This window comes from Diadema setosum, chromosome 15 (genome assembly GCF_964275005.1).
Source record: "Diadema setosum chromosome 15, eeDiaSeto1, whole genome shotgun sequence".
Taxonomy (NCBI): domain Eukaryota; kingdom Metazoa; phylum Echinodermata; class Echinoidea; order Diadematoida; family Diadematidae; genus Diadema; species Diadema setosum.
The window spans coordinates 21,965,864-21,987,572 of record NC_092699.1 but is presented as its reverse complement, the minus strand read 5'-3'; the positions used below and the strand labels follow the sequence as shown (position 1 = coordinate 21,987,572).

Below are 21,709 nucleotides of genomic sequence, written 5' to 3'. Positions count from 1 at the left end.
TTAATTATTTTGTACTTTATGACAGAGATCGTACTTCAAAATCTTCAAAAATGGACTTATCGGTTTTTGCAAACAAACCCTTCATGTGCTGTTACATGTTGGTGACAATATCTGAAGTCATTTTCTTTAATAAATGAAATGGATTTTGCTGTTATAGGTGGGTTGAATGTAAGGCAAGTGCCCTAAAATTGTGCTCACCTGACCATTAAAGTGTTGGGATAGGTGTGGTGGTCAAACGATGGATGCTAACATAACAACAGCACTTATACAGATACACCAGAAATGATAAGATACACCAGAAGCAGAATGTTGATCACAGACCCCCCCCCCCCCATCTCCTTCAAAAGTGACTAATTTGTTTTTAATGTGTTCTCCCTCATGCATGACTGAACAGATCATTCTAATCTGTACACCAAAAATATAATCAAATAAGTGTGGGAATACCAATACTAAATCATTTTGCTCTAAACATTTTCAGAAGAATCTAAGAACCAAATTATGACACAGTAATGAATGGAGACATGAAAAAAGATTTGGAAACGACCTTTGGTTATTTTTTCTTTTTTTCCTGCTCCGAATGAATTGATAGTACTCACAGCAATCAACTTAGCAAATGAAACTGCACATTACTAGTATTTATCAGAAATATGAGCCATATATGTGAGCACAAATACTATGGTTTTATGTGTACGTTCACTGTTTGCTGTCAAAATCGCATAGTATTTGTCATTTAAACTTAACCTGCTGAGGAAGGCCTGATTCTGCTCCAACATACATTTCCCGTAGACACCTGCCAGAGCTAGTATACTCAGGACTAGTCTCCAACAGGCCATCAGTACTCTTTTTTTATACCCCCGCCAAAGGAAGTTTGAAGGGGGTATATAGGAATCAGCGGACAGTCGGGCGGTCGGGCGGGCGGTCGGGCGGTCGGGCGGTCGGTCCGTTGCAAATCTTGCGTCGCGAACTACTTCCTCAGTTTTCAACCGATTCCCATAAAACTTGGCACAGATGTGTGCCTTGGGTTGTAGATGTGCAAGACGTATTTTTTGACAGTACCCAAAAGTACGTTGCCATGGTAACGGCATATTATGGGCAAAAATGGGTATAAATCTTGCGTTGCGAACTCCTCCCACAGTTTTTGATCAATTTTTATGAAATTAGGTACAGATGTTCATCTGAATATGTTAATGTGCAAGACACATATTTCCGCAGTGGCAAAAAGTGAGTTGCCATGGTAATGGCATGTTATTGGTAAAATATAGGGCAAAATGCTTCATGACAAAACTGCTTCATCAGTGTTCTTCCAATTCTCATGGAATTCATATTGAATGTTTGTCTTAGGATATAGGTCAGCATGACACATTTCTTGACAGTGACAAAAAGTATGTTGCCATGGTAACAGCTCACATATTATGAGCCAAAATGATGGAAAATTTTGTGTTGCAAACTACTTCCTCAGTTTTTGCCCAATTTCCATGAAACTTGGTACAGATGTGTGCCTTTGGTTGTAGATGTGCAAGACGCATTTTTCGACAGTACCCGAAAGTACGTTGCCATCGGCATATTAATAGCAGATCAAGGAAAGATCTTGTGGATTTAACTACTTCCTCAGTTTTTTGACCAAAGCTTATGAAATGTTGTTTTGACCAAAGCTTATGAAATGTTGTTTGGCGGGGGTATAACCAGTCGCTGTAGCGACATTTCTAGTTTTTTCAGTAAACCATCTTCCTACAATAATTGTCATGATATGTCACAATAACAGTGAACCAGACTATTCAAAAATTGCAGGAATATTGACTTGAGATGTTTCTAGATTCTCCTGAATCCAGCTGTCATATAATCCGATTCACAGGTGTAGTACCTGTCCACATGGAACATACCAACCATACAGAAACAATTGTAGACAATGCAGACGATGTACAGAGTGCACGGCAACTCAAGAGATTGTGCGAGAATGCGATCCAGAGCAGGACCGGCAATGTGCAGAGCGAGCAGACAGCCCTACGACCAGACAACCGATGTCTGATTCTACAGTCTCTTCCATGCCGTGGAGAGATTCATCCCAATCTACACCCCTTGCTGATTACACAATCAATGACACCATGGAAACTCACACACCCACAAAAGTACAGCAAGAGCCCAGTGATGCAAATGCAACGGACAGAGACAATGACAAGTCTCAGACTTGTAAATCTGATCGTGGAGGTATGTAGGAACAGTGGCCTCTTTAATTTTCTCCAAACCTATTTGGTAAATTCAGTAGATACATACTATAAAACCAAACATTTTAGCATGCGTGAAACTTTTGCAAAATGACCAAGGAGCTGAGATGCGTGAAGATACACTTTATTTGTAAAGGTAAAGTAAGTATATGCAAAAGGTTTTGTCTGCACAATGCATTGAATGCCAGTGGTAATTTGCAACAGAAGGCCAGGAGAAAAATGCCATCAGCCCCAATTTACAAAAGTATCGTGCTGCAAATGTTTGCGGTTTTACAGTTTGAAGAAAGCATTTGTGGTGGATAAAAGAGGTACTGTTTGCATCATATATTTCACACCTGTAATGTTTTGTATATGAGGACTTGTAAGACAATTTTGCAAGTTATTGAATTTCATATTTGAGAACCACAATGATGAAATGTGAAATGAATATGACTGTGCAAATCAACAAACAGTTTCCCAATTTGGATACACTGTACAAAATATTTCTTAACGGAAGCAATATATATATACATATATATATATATATATATATATATATATATATATATATATAGATAGATATATATATTTTTTTGTGTGTGTGTGTGTGTGTGTGCAATTTGTTAAGTTTTCAGTAATCATATGATATGAGAAACAAAAACCTGACCAATATGCTGTGTACCAGGTATTCAAAATGGCATGTATGCCATATTCAGAATTCCACCTATCTGGAAAATTTTAGACAAGACGTGTAGTTTGCGATAGTAGATCTGTTCGCTTTGATAGATTTTATCTATACTACTTCCACTTTCTGATCATCTCCAACATTGATTGCTTAAAGTGAAAACAAAGTTCTGGTAAGGGCCTGAGAACCCGTCTGGCACCATTTCATATTTGCTTGCAATATATCGAAAGAGTCTACAAAGAAACTTACCTGGCTGACGCGGTTTGCTGGAATGATGAGTCGTTTTGGAGTATTTTGAGAAAAATAATGAAAGTCGGTAGACCGACTTTTATTCCAGAAGGCTCCAGACTAACTCGGTCTCAGGGAAAACTCGACCCTATTTCAGACAATTTACACACAGTTCGTGATCGCCACGTTCATCAGTACTCTATGCTACGGGTACCAAACGAGGCCTTGATGAGCAGACAGGAAAGTCCGTGCTAATCCTGTACAAAACAAATGGACAGCGCGCGGTCCTCAAGCCTATATAGTATACGCACATCACCTCAGTTGCTGAGACGCGCGGTCTTTGAAGTTTTTGTTGTTGTTTATCAAGTGTCTTTGATTGTTTTTAGAGGTGCTTGAGAGGTGCACACTAATTTTGCATGCACGCCAAAAAGGTTTTTGATGCGCGCGTTGTAACAACTCGGACCATTACTGCGAGTAGCCAGAACGCTACAATGTAGTTTATACAGGCCGCTCCCATATGCATAGTACAACGCTGTACAATCCAGAGGGACAACCAATACAACTCATCCCGCCGTCAAGCAAAGCGAGGCCGAGTTATCCCCGAGTCCGAGTCTAGCCTGACCCCGTTCGGGTAAGTTCTGAGACTGAACGTTTTTGGTTAATATTTCCCATTTTCGTTGTTACCCATCGAATATCTTGTTATTGCAGCGTTATTCCGCACATTTCCTAGGCATACGTTCACATTTTGGAGCAAAATTTGACAACTTTTGCAGGCGTACCAAAGCTTTCTTTGGGCTTTAATCAGTCTCTATTGTCTTCTAAAATTATTGCATTGATTCATTAACCTTGAGATGTGTAGCCCTACATGCCTAAATTAGCATTTACCGAAAAAATTTGTGGTTGCTGCTTATTATTTTTTTTTTTTACCTAATTTTGTTTGCATACAGGCAATAACACAGTAGTAGCTGTATTGCTGGTCATGGTAGCTGTCCTGTTGATTGCATTAGTTTTCACCTGCGTAAAGTGTACATTGCAGAGGATATTGATTTGTCAGTTACAAGATTCAAATGCAGGTGAGTGTGTTAATACTCGGTACTTCTTTTTATCATGTTTGCCCATCGTTGTCAAACATATTTGGAGGAACATAGAAAACCTTGAACTCACTTTTACTTTAATCTCTTGCTTCAGTGTTTCATTGTAAAATGTGTTATTGATACTCCGTTGTTGATTTAACAAACTGATCTTCTCATCCAGGGATGATGGCAGCGAAGCTTTAAAGATTCATAACTTTTGAATGGATTGTTCCTCAAACTTTACAGATTTGTTCAACTGTAATATTGCCACATTTACCCAATCTATATGTACATATTCAAGGATTCAGTCCTCTTTGATATCAAACTCACTTAATTCAAATGATGAGGTACAATTGTACACTTTATAGCCTCTTAGTGTGCAATTATGCAGAAAATACTTTGTCACTTGATATTGCATGTGATATGTATACTGATTAAGGCAGATATTATTCAGTGCATAGCAATATTTATTTAATATTGAGTGCTCTTGGTGATAATTTTTGGATAACTCTAAATGATAAAGGTACAATAAATAACTCTTACCTGTGCTTCAGCTCTTACATTTCCCAAAGGGTGTCATTCTGAAAACCTATACATCCCATTGTGCAGCTGGGAATTGGCAGAAAATGTTGTTTTCTATTCCGACCATTTTGGGCACAGTTTGTTATCAATCATGCTTTAATTGTGAGATACTGAAAGAATGACAATGTAGGGTATGGAAATTGGAGACGTTACTACATTGCTGTGAGGATCATGATAAAGGTCTTTGGGGGGCATAGTGGCATAGTGGGTAAGACTCCCGACTCCTGATCGGAAGACCCAAGTTCGAGTCCCGCCCAGTGCTTATGTCCTTAGACAAGATGTTTTTACCCACTGTGTCGCTCTCGACCCAGGTGTACAAATGGGTACCTGGCAACGCTAGGGTAATAATAATGGCAGGGCCCTCTGGATAGAGCAGTGGCAACACTGAAGAGGCTACCCTGGTTAAATAAGACCTTATTGTTATTGTATTGTTATTGTTTTCCAATGCTACTGTTGGATCACATCCATAGCAAAGGTACAGTCACTGCTAAGATTATATTATCATGAGGAGCACAACTTACTATTCACCTTGCAGAACTGCAGAGAGTGACAGTAATGCAAGATGAAAATGGCAATCCTGGAATCCATGGGCAGGGTGGTCAGGGGACCCAATTACCTGGCGAGCCTCCTCCACGTGATGTACAGGGTAAGAACTGGATGTGATTACCGCACGGTACAGTTGTTGTATCTAAAATTATAATCAGATGGGAATGGAAGTAATTCTTGTACTTAAAAAAATATGATGAAGATTACTTCAGGTAAACTGTACTCTGTTTTCCTGTTGACTTTAGTAAGTAGAATAATTAAGTCAAGCAGGTATATGAAAGTTTCAAAAAGTCAGATAAAAAAGAGAAAATTGTTACGTTATGTTAGTGTAATGTGCATTTACTAAAAGTGTTATTGTTCACGTATGTATGTAAATGAAATGGTTTCATTCCTGTTTGTTTGATTTCAAGAGAAATTTATTGTAGTTTTATGTGTAGGTCAATGGGATTGAAACCAATAAGGTAATGACATGATATCTCAATTGCGTACATGTGCATGTAACCAAAACCACTGTTTTGTGGAAACATGCACACTTTATGAGATTCCATATGGCTGATAGTTTGATTAAGCTTCTTCCATTCTATTTACTTTTTACAGTTTAACTCTCTTAAAGGTATTTTGATTTTGGAATCAATTTTTGCTTAATAATACGAGTTATGCAACAAAGAAAAAACTCTTTATGATGAAATAGTTGTGATGAAAGTAAGTTTTGTAAGCAATATTCTTCTTATTGTAGGAATGTTTTGGGTATGGTGAAAATGATTTTCCTAATGATGGAATTTGAATGTTAAAAGTAGTCTAAATTTTTTATTTTTGTTTGATTGCTGCGTTTTGTTAGCTCACCTGAGCGCTATTGCAATCACTCTTTGTCCGGCGTACATCGTGCGTCTTGCGTCATGCCTAAACTTTTTACATTTTCATCTTCTTGAGAACCCCATGACCGATTTTCACCAAACATTACTGGTACCATCCCTAGGGGGATAGGATCTCAATTTGTTTAAATGGGCACCATGCCCCACCTGGGGGGCCCCCGGAGGGGCCCAAACCTCCCAAAATTAAGGAATCTTAAAAAATCTTCTTCTCTAGAACCAAAAGTGATAGAGCTAAGTTTATACTATGAGTTGGTACATTGATGAATGTGGTTTCAAGTTTGTTCATGGTAGAATCAAGGGTGCCCCCCTTGGAACACAGGGAAGGGGGTGGGGAGGGGTCCTAATGGGGCTCAAATTGTACATTTTTATCTTTTTCTTGAAAATGCAATGATAGATTTTCACCAAACTTGGCAGGTAGCATCCCTAGGGGGATAGAATCTCAATCTCGTCATATGGGCACCATGCTCCACCTGGGGGCCCCAGGGGACCAGATTGGGGCCATATTGTAAATTTTCAGCTTTTTCTTGAAAATCCCATGATGAGTTTTCCCCGAACTTGGCAGGTAGCATCCCCAGGGGGATAGAATCTCAATTCCATCAAATGGGCACCATGCCCCACTTAGGGTCCCCCAGGGGCCCTAACCCACCCCCAGTAGGGAATCTTTGAAGACATTCTCTAGAACCAGAAGTGATTGAGCTGAGTTATTACAATAATGAGTCAGTATATTGATGACTGATGTTTCAAGTTTGTTCACAGCAGAATCAGGAGTGCCCCCCCCCCCCCCCCGAACCCAGGGGAGTGGGTGGGATGGGTCCAAATGGGGACTTGAATTGTACATGTTCATATTCTACTTGAAAACCCCTTGATGAATATTCACCAAACTTGGCAGGTATTGTAGCATGCCAGGGGATTAAGATCTCAATTTGTTCAACAGGGCACCATGCTCCCCTTGGCGTCCTTAGGGGGCTCAATATCCCCCTAACATTAAATATTTACAATTCTTCTTTTCTAGAACCAGAAGTGATGGAGCTTTAAGTCTTTTTTTTTTTTTCAAACTGCATAGTCCAATATTTTATAAAGTACAATGTACTTGACAGATATTTTTTACCAGTGTGATGGAATATGCAAATGGACACCACGCCCCAAGCTTTCAAAGCTACCCTACTTGACAAGTTTCTAAATGTTCTCAGGTAAGAGTCTACAAGAATGCATGGAAGGTGAAGCATGCGATACTCAGGTGAGCGCAAGGCCCCCAGGTCTCTTGTTTTGTTTTGTCTTTTTGTTGGAAAGTTCTGAGGTAATGACTTACTTTTTCAATCTAAGTTGCATTGTGGTTGTGATTAACATTACTCTCTTGTAATCACATAAAGGGAACTCAAATTCAGAAGTCAGACCAACAGCTCATGTCAACCATGTAACAGGCACCGTACAGTTTACAGCCCCACCTGTACATGACCAACTACAAGCAAAAGCAGGAAGGAGTACTTCAGTCCAACCTTTGAATACCAGGCAGTGTGAGCCAAGTCTATCTGGAGAAAAGCATGGTCCATCGCCAAAAGAGTCTGGCTCATTACTGGAAGTGTCTGGCCCATCACCGAAAGAGCCTAGTCCATCGCCAAAAGAGTCTGGACCAGGGCAGCAAGATTCTGGCCAATCACCTGGCCCTTCACAAAATGAGTCTGACCCACTGCCAGAATTGCCTTGCCCATCACTGGGAGAGTCTGACCCATCACAACAAGAGTTTGGCCCTTCACCCAAAGAATCTGAGCTATCATCACAAGAAAAGTTTGAGGATTCCGATTGCAGTCAGTCTCTGGTTATTAAAGGTGAGATTAATACAATTCCTGCTTTTGCTCTGTGCTGCTACTGTCACAATCATCTGTAGATCTATATGAACACAAGTGGTTTGTTGCTTTGAAGGGCCCCTGAACTCCAAATGTATGTTGATTTGTTCCCCTCGACTCAGCATAACGTAAGGGGCATGTTCTCTCACCATGTCTTTTGTTAGTCACATTAATATCACAGAAACATGCAAGGTATGCTGAGTCGAGCTTATTACAGCATCCATTCCTAGTGATACAATACACATTTGCCTGTATGGGTACCACTGAATTGGAACTTTTGCCAGTATATTTGAGAATTTGATTTAATTTGCCAGTTTTGAAAAAACATAATTTACAAACATCACCACCATCACAAATCCAGTTTCTTTTGATTTCCATTATCATGCTAATAGTATTCTCATCCTCAAAAGCAGTGTGTAATCTTAAATAACTTCCTAACGATATGGACAATATTTTGTCGATTATTACTGGTATAAATTTTTTATGTACTGCACAGGATGTGACAAAGTGAAGGATGGTTTTCTGGATGCAGTTGCAGAGGAGATTTCACATGCAGACGTTGAGAAGGTGTGCAGAGCGCTGGGAATGAAGCAGAGCAAAATCAACAACATCAAAGACAGATATCTGTATCGTAGTGATCTTGGATTTCAGCTATTGTATGCTGTGTCAAAGAAAGAAGGAAAGAAACTGACATACCAAAGACTGATTACTACACTGAGAGAGACTAAGAATGCCTCTGCAGCTGATGAACTTACAAAAAAATTCAACATCCAATCATGACACACATTGACCATATGTCTTGAGAAAAAGTGTGTGCGCTGGCGATGTTTAGTTTTTCATTTTGCATGTGTCAATCTCAAGGAAACAGAGAAATTTCTGTAAAGTCCAGTCTGATTTTGTGCAGATATGATTAATCTTACCAGTACCACCAAATCTGTGATATTAAGTGCATTAAGTCAGAGGAGCTCATTAAATGAAGAGAAGATGATAATTTCAGTAGCAATATTCCCCTGGCCTGGTTGGATCAAAACTGACCACAGAGGGGTTGTAAAACTTCCTCTTGGCAAAGAATCTTGTTAAAATTACATCTGCTGGAGTAAATGTCTCCTTTTCACAAACTTCATATTTTGGGCTCAACCTTTCTTTAAATATTGTCCTATGGTAAAGTGGACTGTCGAAAAGTGGGACCATTCAGAGAATGTGTTTATGATTTTGTCATGCTCTCTTGCTATCACTGCTTCGACATAGCTTACAACATTGCTTTCCCAGTAAAGCAGTTTTTACATTTTTAAAGTAAGGTTGTTGTTTTTTTTTATTGGAATTCAAGCATCATGCATTTCTTTTTTTACAACTCATGGTCCCAACAATCATGACAATGTAATAATGAGATTTCTCTACTTCAGTAACTACCAATCTTATTTCTAGAAACTCCAGAAGTAAATTATACATTATTTGTGATTGGTTACCTGCTTTAGATGTTCTAATTCTCATCATTTTCACAGGTTACAGCAAGCTGACATAGCTGAGTCATGAACAGCTCAATTTTTTATTCTTCTGGTAGAGATAGTGGAGGTAGTTTTTAAGCCAAGATAATCTAATTCAGATTACAAATGCATGTAGTTCCTTACTAGCTACGGTTCTTCCCATTGCACTGTTGAACAATATTTGTAAATAAACTTTTGTATTTCATCCTATGACTCATGGTTTGTGTAAGATATCTCTGAGCTTTCCTATTTCAACAATGCAGTTTCAAAAATGTGTAGAGTGTGTAGAGTATTACTATGCAAAGTAATGTGTTTATTGTCTGTCCATCCTTTGAAGTCCATTAACTGAAATGATTGTGATGCACATGTCTTGTCTACTGTTGGTGTCGATATCTTGAATATGGCAGCTTAATTCTTCATGATGAATCCTTAAATTGTTATATTCTATATGCCAAACAAGATATTTTCATTTTGTTGTTGTTTTTTTTATATAAAGCAGATCTGAAGTAAGTAACATACATGCATTCCATGATTAGCTCAATTTGAGTATATGGTTTTTTTTCCCATCATGGCTATTCATCAAGATGTTCATAGTTGTCCTGTTGTAAAGTAAATTCATAAGTCAAATAAGACCTGAGAGAGTAATATGACAACATTCCACTGATATGACTCAGATGAACTTTGATACCAATTATCTAATCACCTTGCCATATTTGATTTGATGTTTTTCGGATAATCAAAGTCCTTTCTGAATGTGTTTACACATTCAGTCTTTGACTCCAAAGTCTCATGGGGGAAGCCCTTTGCTCTATGATGCAATTCTTCATTCTAGTGTCTGCTTTTTCCCTCCTTTTTTTACCTACATGCCATTATTGGGAGATTATTATACAAGGAAAAGGCCAGTGAAGACACACTGCCTTCACTCTGTTTCTTATTAAGCCAAGGCCCTTATAAGTGACCCCCTCTACCTTCTGCTACAGTTGTCACCAGTCAATCAAAATGAATGAGTTCTTATCACCTTATCTGGAGCAGGGATTACCCCACCCCAATTCAAAAAGGAAAAGAAAACAGACCTTGGGGTTGTTTCATGTAGATGCACTTAAATCTAAGTTTAACTTCAATTGCACTTAGCCCATGGATGGCCGTCACTGATATTGTAATGGTTGAGGGGAAGTTTCAGCTCATAATTTAGAAACCACTAAATGAAATGCTAAAGAGCGTACAATTCTAAGACAAATTCAAAATTCATTTGATGAAAATCTGTTTTGAAATGGCTGAGATTTCCAAAAAAAGTAAAACAAAAGATCCTAGGAAAAGATGGGTCCCATCTTTTAATAGGATAGCTCTGTTTTGTATATCTCAGCCAATTTAAAGCCAATTTTCATCGAATAAAATTTGAATTTCTTTTAGAATTTTTTGTTTTTACATATTTCAAAAGATGTTTCTCATCTCAAAAATCATAATAATAATTATATAAAAAAAAACAATAATCTTAGAACCTGTCACCCCATCTCAACCAAAACTGTCCATCCCTTTAATTAAAAAAAAAAAAAAAAAATCACCTGAAATACATGATACTGTTTGCCAGGCACAGGCCAAACAAAGGGACTTGAATGGCCACCCATAAAAGCAAGTCAAACTTCAAACTTAGTCTTTGTGAACCCCCCCCCCCCCCCAAAAAAAAAAAAAAAAAAAAAAAAAAAAAAAAAAAAAAAATGTTTCATCTAAAAACTTCACACAGTTCCACAATGCTTTATCACGAATGAGCCCAAACATAACAGGTATATGTTGGCATTCATTGAAGATACCGATAGGTTGTATGTCAGGTTAGCCACTGAAGAAATACTGTTTTTATCAACCCATTAACAGTCAGTCAGAGATATTGGGGTAAATCACTTTTAATCGACCTTTCAGTGAAAAGACCATGCGCATACTTCAAGCTTTCTGATTGCAGTATTTGATCTCTCACTTGCCAGTGTTAATTAACAATGTACATGACGTATCAAAATCAATCTTTGGAAAGTAGTAATTTTGCAAGATGCTCTTCAACCTCGGTGCTCTAATGAGTGGGAGCCTTGTCTGACAGTGCAGCATGACTTATAAAGCCTTAGAGTAATGGATATTTAACAGTCAGTCAGAGATATTAGGGTAAATCACTTTTAATCGACCTTTCAGTGAAAAGACCATGCGCATACTTCAAGCTTTCTGATTGCAGTATTTGATCTCTCACTTGCCAGTGTTAATTAACAATGTACATGATGTATCAAAATCAATCTTTGGAAAGTAGTAATTTTGCAAGATGCTCTTCAACCTCGGTGCTCTAATGAGTGGGAGCCTTGTCTGACAGTGCAGCATGACTTATAAAGCCTTAGAGTAATGGATATTCTTTTGTGACTGGAACATGGAACCATCAGCTAAATTTTCTTTTTCCATGTATTGAGTTCATTTTTACTCCTTTGTCAAGATTTATTTAATGTGAAGTTTCTGTAATGTACAAATACCTGATAAAACATTTTCCCCCCTGTTAAGCTGCTGTCTCCATCCCAGTTAATATGCAGTATGAATCGTCGCCTGCCTGTCAAAATGGCCTTGGCATGAAATTTTAACCCAAAACCAAATTTTGGTTTGGTGGATAGATATTGATAGAGTTTTGAAAACTCTTTTATATAATATACATGTACATTGTAATCATCATTTTTAGTGATCTCCCGAACGCACAAGCCTTTTTTAGGCCCCTCTGCCAGGAAGGCGACAAAATGTGCCTTGGAGATGTTGCCGTGATATTATTTTCCTCTTATTTAAAAGTGGTGCTCTTATCTATTTGAGTCCTGGATTAAACAGTATGTGGCTCCTGTTTGCATTTTGCTTTCTTTTCTTTTCTTGAGAAGGGGATTTTGAGTTGAAAACTTGAAACTGAAAAATGTTGAATCATTCAAGTAACCAGGAAGATCCAGATCTTGAAAACTTCAAGGGTGCATTCTTGTCATTTCTATGAAAATGTGGAAAAGTCACATTGGATTGTTACACAAGGCTCAGATGAGACTGGCTTGTGGGAGCTATGCAACATTGTGTATGTATGAAAGCACATCAGAAGAAAGTAAGCAAGCATGCTTTCCCATTTTAGTAAAATCCATTTTGAAAGACTGTGAAATCTGTATTGAAAGAGCTGTGAAATCTGTACTGCTTTGAAAATCTGTAACCTTTTTTCCTACACTGTACATGGCTTTGAAACTTGGCACACCAGTTTGTGGGTAGAAATGGTTGTGTATGTTGGGTGAGGCTATACTAGTATATAAATATGTCTTCCGTTATCCAACATGACAAAATGCAACAACGGTGTAGTAAAATTTGCATGTAGCCACAAAAGACTTGGTGCTGTATATGAAATTGCATGTACATATATTTTGCATGAAGATGTGTGATTTTCAATACTTAGATGTGAATATATATTTCCTAATTCAGTACTATTATTAATGCAATATGACAGAATTGTGTACTTTTTTTTTTTTTTTTTTTTTTTGCTGTACCTCATCTGAGCTAAGGATTCATGTGAGCTATTTTGATCAGATTTATGTCCATCGTCTTGCCATGGACACCATATGCTCTGATGTGGGTAGCAAAAGACATGTTGAGGAAGAAAATTGTTATGATTAACATGTCCACTGTTCAAAACTGATTAGAGTTTCTATCCTCTGCTGGTATTATTCTCTACAATTAGGGGATACAAAGTTACTGGAGCTGTTCACATATTCCACAGTATACAATCATACAATTCTCTGTCTCTGAAGTTGGGGGCTACAACAATGAACACATAATTTCCAGATCTAGTTCTCTGAAGTGGTATTTAATTTTGTGTTGGTATCTTGGTGCATGTACCTGCGCAGAAAGATGATGAAATACTTCATAGCCAGCACAGGAGTGGTGTTTTCAGGCCCTAAAGGAAAACTTATTAACCTTTTCATAATTCTTCAAAATGCAAGATCAGATTTGGCAGGAATTGTTCATGGGGTAGCTTCAGCATGTAGATCATGTTGAGTTGATAATTAAAAGTCAATTTTTCCTCTTGCGTAGAGGCTCTTAAACTCAGACTCTCTTATATGGCCACAACACTTGAAATTTGAAGCCTTGTCTCTCAATATTGAAGATCAAATGTAATATAGTATGAAGAGGTTGCAACAGTAAATGTAATGTCATGTGATTATGGGACACCATTGTGCTCTAAAGAATTCCCAGAGGAGGGTAATATATACATTACAACATTATTGTACATAAGAGAAAGAATAATGTATATGTATAAAGCTATAGAAGATGGGTATATGCAAGGCTCAACATTAGAGGTTGATTCAAGAGACAGTAGAGGTTCATTCCAGCAGTGGCCCATTGGCCCAGGGTCACTAAAAATTAGATGACGGGCCACCAAATTTTCTGGAAAAGGCCGTCTTTTGGTGGCCCAATCATGCACTTAACATTAAAAATTGATTGTTATGTTTCTATTTATATCCAGGCCAGTACCGTACTTTTCTTTGTTGGGCCTCCAAAATTTAAGATTTAAAGATTTTAGTGAACCAAATGGGCCACCAGAGGAAAAATAGAATTATTTTTAGCTATGATCTTGTGTGATGATTATATTCATAAATGAATACATCACACACACACATGCACACACACAACAACATACAGTATGTATACCTATGTAGGTATATAGGCCTATAACAAGATTATCTTGTTGATTACTCAAATTTTTCTCTGTAAACTGTGCAGTTGTGCATTGAAAACCCTGTTCCCACAGTGAATTTGGAGATTCTAATGCACTTTTGTCATTTTGTTGTTGCATACTGCCAATCCTGGGAAGACATTTATTCCAGTGAGATTTGATATAATTTAAATTGGTACTTTTGTCATAATTTTTAGTGTATAATGGAAAAAAACAAAACACAACAGTATCTGGTATGCATATTGCATACAATACTAGTATCATGCTACATTTATTTCTATGGAGTACCACTTGTTCTTGAGCATGTTGGCATTCAGGTATACAGTTGACCTCAGATACATCAAATAATTGTCAAAGTCGAAGGTCTTTTCAAGTCCTCTTTACATTCTATTGATTTCAATACCTAATAAGTTGAATTTTCTGTAAGTCAAAGCTATTTTCTCAGCCGAATAGATTTGACTTAGGCAATGTTTACTGTATTTGTCAGTAATTGATGTTATTTTGTGTGGTTTTGTTTGTCATAATCTCTTACACTGGGTGTGTGAGAGCTAGCACAATAGCAGTTCATCCATGTGTGACTGTATAATATCTCTTCCACTCACTGATTGTGTGAATCTGTCATATGTTTGCAAAACAGAGGCAGTATTCACTTAGGTATTCATTCAGAGTGGATCACATTGATTGTGAAAGAAGAGTATTGTAATATACTGGAACATTCCCTGTAGTATTCATCATACTCCACATCATAACTGTAAAAGTACCAGGTATACTTTCTTGGAAAGACAGTACCTTGGTATCAATGAAGTTGACTGTGCCAGCTAGAGTTATCACCTGATACCCAATATTTGTCATATTTTTGAATAAATTATCTGACTTTTCTCAGTATTCTTAGCATTGATCTTCCTGTAAGTTATTTTGATTACATTGTACTGTATTTCTATATAGAACTTGGTTGAATGATTGTTGTGCAATATATGTACAGCTGTATTTTTGACCGTGCATCACAAAACCAACAAAAAGTTGCACACACTGATTTTGTGCGAGGACTGAAAATACATGTAGGTCAAATGGGTCAACCAATCTTGAGTTTTCCATATTTTCTGAAATAGCAAGTCTTTTATGTTTAGGTACAGTTTAGGATCACAAAAAGAATGATAAATTGTGTTTTAGCAGTTTTTCTCGAACATTGTCGTTGCTCCAGTGGTTGACATCCTGTTCTTTGTCCCATCATCGAACAGCTAAAATGTCTTGGTAAAGATTTAGAGCTTGAATATACCCAATACCAATTCAGAGCCTCTTCTCTCAGGTCACACTTTTCCTGTGCTTTAATTCTTTCCAGTATTTAGACAGGCTAGGAGAGTCTGTTTGAATGGAGTAATACATCACTTTAAAGGGATCGTATAGTTTTGGTTGAGACCTAATTTCAGATTTCTTACATTCTTGGTGAGATAATGAGAAACCTCTTATGAAATATGAAAGATCATGTAATTCTATGAGGAATTCAACGTTTATTTGATGAAAATTGGTTTTGAAATGGCTGAGATATCCAAAAAAGAGCGATTCTAATAAAGTGTGGGACCCACACTTTATTACGATCGCTTTGTTTTACTTTGTTTTTGGATGTTCCAGTCATTCCATACCTGATTTTCATCAAATAAACTTTGAATTCCTCTTAAAATGGTATGCTCTGTACTATTCCATAAGTGTTTTCTTGGTATATCTCGCAAAAAGTTAAAAGCCCAATTCTCATCTCCACCAATACTGTACCATCCCTTTGAGAATCTGCTCTTAACTTAAAATCCATGTCTAGTGATTTTTTGTTGGTTTTGTGAAGCAGGGTCACATTATCTATAGTAACTGTAGGACTGCTTGAAACTTGATAGCATGCACAAGTCTTGCAGTGTATGATTTTCTTTCGAGTGTGAAATAAGCTTCCTGCATAATATTTTAGACATAAAGGCTATGAAAGTGTTTTACACAATTGCAGCATATTCTAGTTTGCACTGTCCCAGGATTGGATTCTGTGTGTGCATGTGTGTGTGTGTGTGTGTGGGGGGGGGGGGGGGGGGGAAGGGGTGAAAAGCCCTTTATACCAAGGTTGTGCTGAAAGGAAAGGCATTCAGGAACTGAGGGGGAAAATCTTTCTTACACAGAGAGGCTCCAATTTGAAAAAAAAAAAAAAATATATATATATATATATATATATATATATATATATACACTGTATATATATATATATATATTTTTTTTTTTTTTTTTTTTTTTTTTTTAATTAGCATATCTCTTCATTACAGTATGGTGTAGATTCAATACCAGTACCCTTAAAGGACACCTCCGGATGATTTTCAGATTTTTACATTTATTTTGAACAACTATAAATTAGTTTTACTGAGGACAGAGTTTCAGAATTTGTGATAATTGGGATGAAGAATAAAAATATTTTCAAAATTTAGAACAAATTGCAATGAACAAGGATGATGACATGGCAGAGTCACCATAAGAATGCATGAGTTGGGGCTCAAGGAAGCAGAACAAAAGAAGAAGGCATGCATAGATTATACACAGGTGAACTCGCAAGCAAGCGGTATTGTAATGAAATTACACTGCTGCATTTCTGAAATATGTGAACCTCCTATGTCATCATCCTTGTTCAGTGTAATTTGTTTCAAAGTATTGTTTCTCTGCTCAAGAACCACAATAAATTCCACAAACCTATACATATAGTTGTCGATTTATGTACTACATGATGTGAAATTATGAAAATCGTCTGGAATGTCCCTTTAATGCTGAAAATGTCTGAGCTCACAATCAGCAAATTTGTATCTCCCCCAGACTTTGCCCACACGCTTTTGAAAGGCTTTATGAGACTTGTCAGTGTGACCTCATGACAGTAGGTACATGTCGTGTTGTGGCAGTCCAGGAAAAGAGGAATGTGTGTGGTTGATATAAAGTTTACTTTTGCTATGTCAACACAATTCTGCGCCCCCATTTATCCTGAATGTGAATGTGACAGGGCCTCTCACATCTTTATTTTGACAAGGATTGTGTTCTCATTCCAGTTGATGTTGTGGTTTGGGTAAAACGGTCACTAAAATCACCTGTTTTTTTCTGAAAGTTTATTCAGCCTCCTTTTGGCCCCGAGTTTACCCATGTGTACCAGTGCATCTTCTTGTTGATGTTCAGATCTTGTCATTTCAAAGTTTACACCATCTGCCAAATTGTCTCTCCAGCACACACAGCAATATTTCCATGGCATTTGGTGCACCATCAAATCCGTGGGGTCATCTCACCATGTACATATTTTGGGTAAACCATTCTATAAATGGGTCTAGGACAATTATACCCCTTGGGCAATTACCCCTGGACCCTTCCCTTGGCCCCAATCCTAATCCTAATCCTGAACCTGAACCTAACCCTAACCCAAACTCCCAACCCTAAATGTAATCATTACTCTAAAATTGTCCTCGGGGGGCAATTGCCCGGATACAGTGTAAATGTATTATGATGAGAGGAATTAAGCACTCGATGTGAAAACTTTTAGGGCCGGGGACTTAAGGGTAATGCTTAATGTTGTTGTGTGTTATTCCTATATTTTTGATTGTTTTGCTTTTCGGTTGGTTGGTTTGTTTGTAAGAGCCAAAAGTGTGCGTGTGCGTGTGTGTGTGTGTGTGTGTGTGAGGAGGAGGGGGGGGGGTGCAGTCCCCTCCTTAGGTCAGTGACCCTGTCTCGAGGACCCAGAGGACCTATTTCTTCAGTCTTAATGCTTGACTTGCGTAACACCTTCAAGATAACACTTCGCTTGAGTAGCCAGTACTAAGGAACGAGACAGATTCTTCAGCTTGAAGTCTGGGGTCTGTGCAAGTAGATGCCTCTTGCAAACAAAGATGTTATACGTGTATCTGAAAAAGTGATGTAAGACTACCACTCCTCACATCTATCCTGAGTCAGAGATGTTCGGAAGTCAGCAGAACCATGAGGGGCAAGTGTACATGTTAATCAGGTTATATTCAAATTTCCATCAAAAAAAATTCAAATTATGTTGCAACTTTGAAAGGAAAAAAAAAGGACAAGTATTCTGAACATCTGAACATAATGTGCAACCTCGCAAAGTCGCACCCATTGGAATCTTGTCGAATGCAATAAAAAAAGATGAAAATTCAGACTGCTTGATCACCTTCACTGAGAAAGATTCAGTGCTAACATGTGTATACATGTACTGTATATCTGCTACATGGTGCATGTTTGGTTGCCTTTCCAAACTCACAGACACACACACAGCGCAGTGCACTGGTTTTTATCAGTACTACAATGTATTCTCCTTGTAGGCACCACTCTTTTTACACGAAAAAATTTCTTCATTTTTTACCAAGAAACAAAGATTTGTGTAGGCTAAATGCTTGTATTTCAAAACAAGATTACACCCCATACTGCATACCTCTGAGAAAGACAACATTCAGGAAAGAAATGGAAATTTCTCCTTTATTTTCTTTCTGGTTGGGTAAAAAACAACAACATAACATGACAGACATCATCAAATACAACTTTGGACACTGTCAACAAAGAAATACACTTTATAAATGTGTGAAGTTGATGTGGAACTTAACCCAAGCATTGTGTGGATTCCCTGAATTCAGTAAAAAACATTGGGAAGATAGCAGCAAAAATTCCAAGAAAATTAGGCCATAAAATTTTGTTTATATTTGCAAAATTTTGATTCACATAATGAATAATTTTCTTTCAGGACATCGCAATGGCACTTGAGCTTGCTCCTTCAGAAAGTTAAAGATGACTATTTCAGCATAGGATATGTATATTTTCATAAAACTATTAAATGGATGGTCCAATTATCCTCTAACCTTCACGGACTTGTTTTACTCCTCTCCCTGCAATCACAGAATCCACATAACTTAGGGGAAACTTTCCACAACCCTAAAAACAAAAGTAGTTCTTGCAGAACACAGCTAGACAATATTGTCATAACACATTTGGCACTAACTGGCAGTTATTTTCAGCTTTCAGCTCATGCTTGTCAAAACTATTTCAATTTAATTGTACTCAAAACTTAACCTTCACCAACTGCATGTTGTTTGCAAGGTCATCCTCTACATCTTCACATAGGTTCACACAAATTGATAATTTTCAGAGATTAAAGACCCAGAAGTATGCAATGGGAAGGCTGGCTAAACTTGTAAAATCACATAATCCCTGTTATAAATTATGTACATCTTCATCACTGATCTCTATGTGAGTACAGTATTAAGAACCTCCACTGGAGTTGCCTGTTACTGATATGCTATACGCTTAAATGCACTCTTCACTGATGTGCAATTCGTATTCTAGCAGGCGTGCGCTATTCATGGTTTGCGAATGTACATACCCTTGTGGGCAGTGAATGAAAATCAATTGTATTAGGCCATCCTTCTTTCCACATGCTCCTGAGTCTTTTAACTTCCAGATAAGGATAACACATTCAGCCAGGCAAAGAAACACTCACAATATTACATGCCTACAATCCACACACACATAAACCGAACCAGCACATTTGAGGGCCGCCATGGGCAGTTTAATAATGATTTTCAAGAGGGGCAGCCCTGGTTGTTTCAGGTGCTATAGGGTTAGACTTCCACCTGCACACATATGCATAAAAGTAATAGCAGCCACAGAATATAGCGCTGCACATGTATCATTTCAGACAATGGATACATCACACAAAAGGCCCAAATATGCTGTGAATCCACATTGAATACAATGTTTATGAATACATATAATGGAAGTGATACAGTGGAAACTCGATAAAAAGAGATCTGATATATAACAAGCTAATTTCTCCAGTCCCAATGAATGTATTTCTTTTGTTTTGTATTGTTTATTGACTCTTGATGTAACAAAATATCATATACCGTACGAGCTGAAATTTTCGCGGTGGTTTTATTTTCGCGAATCGCCTTTGAACCGCGAAAATAACATGTGAATAACTAAGTTCAGTTACAGTTGTAGACCCTCGCAACCGCGAAATTAACAAAATGCAAAAATGTCCTCCAAGTAGCAATTCGCGAAAATATCTGTACGCGAAAATTTCAGCTCAACAGTACATGTATAAAGGAGAAGTTGCCTTGGTCCCATAGATCTCGTTAATAATATTGAGTTTTCACTGTAGTTTAATACAGTCTGTAACTAAAGGAAGACATTTCAAGCCTGAATGGAATTTTACAATTAAAAATTCGTGAATGAAACAAAGAAAGAAGGCACTCAATGCATACATTATCCTATTTTAACAAAGCCCTGTAGCAATTTCTACACACACATACAGGATTTTGTACAAGGCATGCCACTGGTACATCAATATGAAGTGGAATCAGATGTCCCAGAACAGAGAAAGACAAAGAAACTGAAGAATACACACTATAATCTTAAATTACATGAATACTTGACAAGATTGAAGGACCATTCAGACTTTCAATCTGCATCTGTGTACACACCATGTTGGGGTGGGATTGACTGTAGAATACATAAAGCTAATGAGAATGAATCATTTGGCAGTGAAAAGCATCTAGACAATGCTGCAATGCATGTCAAACTGTAAAGCTAGACCTAGAACATGTCAACTGAGCACCTCTGGTCCTTACTCTGTATTATCTGCTTACTTCTGTGAATACTCTGGAAAGTGAAGGCTTAAAGTATGGTGAACGAGACATTAAAATCAAGAAAATCATATAAAGGAAGGTGTGAAAGCAGAGGGAAATGTCTCCTAAAACAGATTTTTAATGTGACTTATTAAAAGATATTCCTGCCACAGGAGAAATCGCGAGTTAAAACTGACCGTTTTGCTTCACCGATATTCGCTCCGGAACAGCCGTCTTTTTCGAGCCCTAAAATATGACGTCACGAAATGAACAAAACCCTTTACGAGTGCAGCGGGACATCGAGACCACCATTCATAAAACATGTATTTCTTGGTGAGCGGATGCAATATCTGGCATGTCTTTAGTCGCCTCTGCTTTCTCGGCTGAGACATTAAAACATCCAATTTTTACCTTATATTGTACGGAAAGATTTTGAGTTTGACATAGAGAGTGAATTTAGTGATGACAGTGACAATAACACTGATATTGACAGTGGCAAAGTCGGAGTGGTAGAAGAATCGAGGGAGAGGCGATGGATATGGAAGGCCGCCGCGGACACAACTCGTTTGGGGCATACATGGAAACGGGCACACTGCCTCTCCACACGTATGCCCCAACCAACCACGTCCGCAACGGCCCTCCATAGACGGAGCCCACTGTGTGGATGGAGTGGTAGCGCAGCGCACATTTGGTCACCAAAATTTCGCCGTCAGATCGGGTTCTGGTGGTCTAAAAAGGGTCTCAAAACACCATCTCTCCATCGTTCTGGAGACGTTTTTACCTTCTGAAAGTTAATTATTCATATTCCTAGAGACTTAAGCTGTCCAGAAATGTATAAATCACTTTGTTTATGAATA

At 37.9% G+C, this 21,709-nt stretch overlaps 1 protein-coding gene across 1 annotated transcript in view; it reads left to right on the top strand.

Moving 5' to 3' along the window:
- LOC140238592 (uncharacterized) overlaps positions 1 to 8,841 on the top strand; it is a 50,298-nt gene extending 41,457 nt beyond the window's left edge. Inside the window, exons 3-7 of the mRNA XM_072318493.1 lie at positions 1,853 to 2,205; positions 4,062 to 4,187; positions 5,305 to 5,415; positions 7,558 to 8,013; positions 8,528 to 8,841. Coding sequence (XP_072174594.1) covers positions 1,853 to 2,205; positions 4,062 to 4,187; positions 5,305 to 5,415; positions 7,558 to 8,013; positions 8,528 to 8,811 — 1,330 coding nt within the window. The 3' untranslated portion in view covers positions 8,812 to 8,841. The remainder of the gene's footprint in view (positions 1 to 1,852; positions 2,206 to 4,061; positions 4,188 to 5,304; positions 5,416 to 7,557; positions 8,014 to 8,527) is intronic.
- The last annotated feature ends 12,868 nt before the right edge of the window (positions 8,842 to 21,709 follow it).